Here is a 2448-nt window from a genome sequence, read left to right as displayed (position 1 = left end):
GATCTGTATCAACAAAATGTTGAATCATGAGAACATTGTGAAATTCTATGGACACCGAAGAGAAGGCACCATTCAGTACCTCTTCCTCGAATATTGCAGTGGGGGCGAGCTCTTTGACCGAATAGGTATGGGAGAATTTGTAGGGGGCCACACTGACTGAGATCCGGTGCAATCTAGGGACGGTAGTGTTATTTTACTATGAAGGAACCTTGTGTGAATTCCTACGTAGTTCTAAGAAAGGCAACTCAAACTGGTTGGATTATTTTAGTTCGGCTTTGATCTATTTCCCGTTTTTTCACGGTGGGACAATTTATTCTTGTTTTAACCATTCAGTCATGTCCGACTCTTAGAGACTTTGTAGACAAGTGCTCTCCATGCTAAATTGTCTACACGGGACAATTTATAAGACCCAGTTTATATGCTTCTTTGTGGCTTGTTTGCCATATAAACCGTGGTTGGTTGAATTCGATAACATGCCAAACCTAAACCAAGCAATTTTCATTGTGACTGAGCACCGTGTATGTATCTTGTTAAAAAAAAAAACAACACAAAAAGCTGGCATTCTGAAATGAAGTCATTTCTGCAGGGTGGTTGAAGAAAAGGCATCTCTGCTTGCAGAGGAATTAATGGTCTCTTTTTTAAATATGTTACTTATTTTATGCAACTTATGCATGAATTCAGTTTAAAATGAAAATATAGAAGAATTTAAAAGACTTGCAATATAAAACTGCCTCTCCAATAAGGACTTGGTTTAAAATGCAACTATGGTTGCCTTATTCTTTCAGGGTTATTTAAATATATTTATAGCAAGCCAGCCTTAAAGTAAACTAATACCAGTTTAAAAGATTCCAAATTAGGTGGTTATTCCTCTCTCCTTCCTCATCTTCTGACCATGATTTTACTTTGATATTATTATTGTTTTATTGGGTTAGGCCAGTGGTAGGCAACCTTGGCTCTTTTACGACTCGTGGACATATTTAGGCATATTTATTATGGTTAATTTTAATGTTTATATGGTGTAACTGCCCAGAGTTGCTTCAAAACGATAGGATGGGCTGCAAATTAATAAATACAAATTAGTCAAGTTGCAGAATGAAATACCTCTTTCTAAATCTTACTCTCTCTACTAGCATTAGCATCTCTAGCCATACTGTCTTAAAATGCAGAATTCTAGTGGGGAAAAGAAGTTATTGAAGATGCAGATTATTTTAGTGTCTGCATAACAATAAGGTGTTATTTATATGTGGGTATATGCATAATTCCGTATTTATTTATTCATTTATTTTTCTCATTTATGTAGTGTATATCGGAGGTGGTGACCCTTTGAGAGCTGTATGCAACGAAATTTCATTTTAATGTATGCCGATTAGTGTACATTCAAAGTGACAAAGTTATTATTCTGTTCTATTCTATTCTATTGTCAGAACCGGATATTGGCATGCCAGAATCAGAAGCACAGAAATTTTTCCACCAGTTAATCGCTGGCGTGGTGAGTTTCTTTATGCTGACTTTTCGCTGATTTCTCTCACATTCTATTTTGAAGTTGGTGTGGGGCGAAAAGAATTACTAGAATTATATTTTTTTTATAAGGTCTACCTCCATAGCATAGGAGTGACACATCGGGATATTAAGCCAGAGAATCTGCTACTTGATGCAAGAGGTACGTAATTTTTCTTCTGTACCCTAAAACCTTAGGGTTATAGGGGAACGGGGGGGGGGGAAATTCACATGACCATGGGGATGCCGCAGCGGTCATAAGTGTGAACAATGGCCGTAAGTCACTTTTTTCAATGCTGTTCTAACTTTGAACAGTCACTAAAGGACCGTTCAGCCACCTGGAATTTTCCTGGGTTAACCTGGGCACTTTTTGGTGATTTCATTTGAATTAAGCCAGCATGAAGGTTGATGCGGTGTCCTTGTGCTTTGTGCAGACAACCTCAAGATCTCAGACTTTGGGCTCGCTACAGTATTTAAATATAACGGCTCTGAGCGACTGTTGAACAAGATATGTGGCACGCTTCCATACCTGGCCCCCGAAGTCCTGAAAAAAAAAGAATTCCATGCTGAGCCAGTTGATGTTTGGTCCTGTGGAATCGTGCTCACTGCGATGTTGGCAGGCGGTAAGAGCTACTCAAGGTCTAATTCCTTTTCTTAACAGGAATTCTTCTTATAAAATGTGGGCACGCCATCCCTGGAAATTTTCAAGAAGAGACTGGACAATCACCTGTCTGAAATGGTATAGATCCGTGGTGGCGAACCTATGGCACGCGTGCCACAGGTGGCATGCAGAGCCCTCTCTGTGGGCATGTGCGCCATTGCCCCAGTCCTAGGCCTTCAGCTGGGTTTTATAAAATCTTTTTGCTTTAGGCCTTCACTGCCGTGTGCAGGAAAAAAAAAAAGGTTCAATCAATCAATCAGTTTCAACTTCTCGCGGGAAAAAAAAAGATC

The 2448-nt window shown here is 39.4% G+C and overlaps 1 protein-coding gene across 1 annotated transcript in view; it reads left to right on the top strand.

Moving 5' to 3' along the window:
- Positions 1 to 4: 4 nt before the first annotated feature.
- The window catches only part of LOC107296402 (serine/threonine-protein kinase Chk1), a gene marked incomplete at its 5' end in the record, with an annotated part of 9424 nt that continues 6980 nt past the window's right edge, over positions 5 to 2448 (top strand). The window contains 4 exons of the mRNA XM_015825746.2: positions 5 to 125; positions 1425 to 1489; positions 1591 to 1660; positions 1932 to 2120. Coding sequence (XP_015681232.2) covers positions 5 to 125; positions 1425 to 1489; positions 1591 to 1660; positions 1932 to 2120 — 445 coding nt within the window. The remainder of the gene's footprint in view (positions 126 to 1424; positions 1490 to 1590; positions 1661 to 1931; positions 2121 to 2448) is intronic.

This window comes from Protobothrops mucrosquamatus, unplaced genomic scaffold (genome assembly GCF_001527695.2).
Source record: "Protobothrops mucrosquamatus isolate PMUCROS unplaced genomic scaffold, P.Mucros_1.0 scaffold2788, whole genome shotgun sequence".
In the NCBI taxonomy this organism is placed as follows: domain Eukaryota; kingdom Metazoa; phylum Chordata; class Lepidosauria; order Squamata; family Viperidae; genus Protobothrops; species Protobothrops mucrosquamatus.
This window is presented reverse-complemented; position numbering and strand designations above follow the sequence as displayed.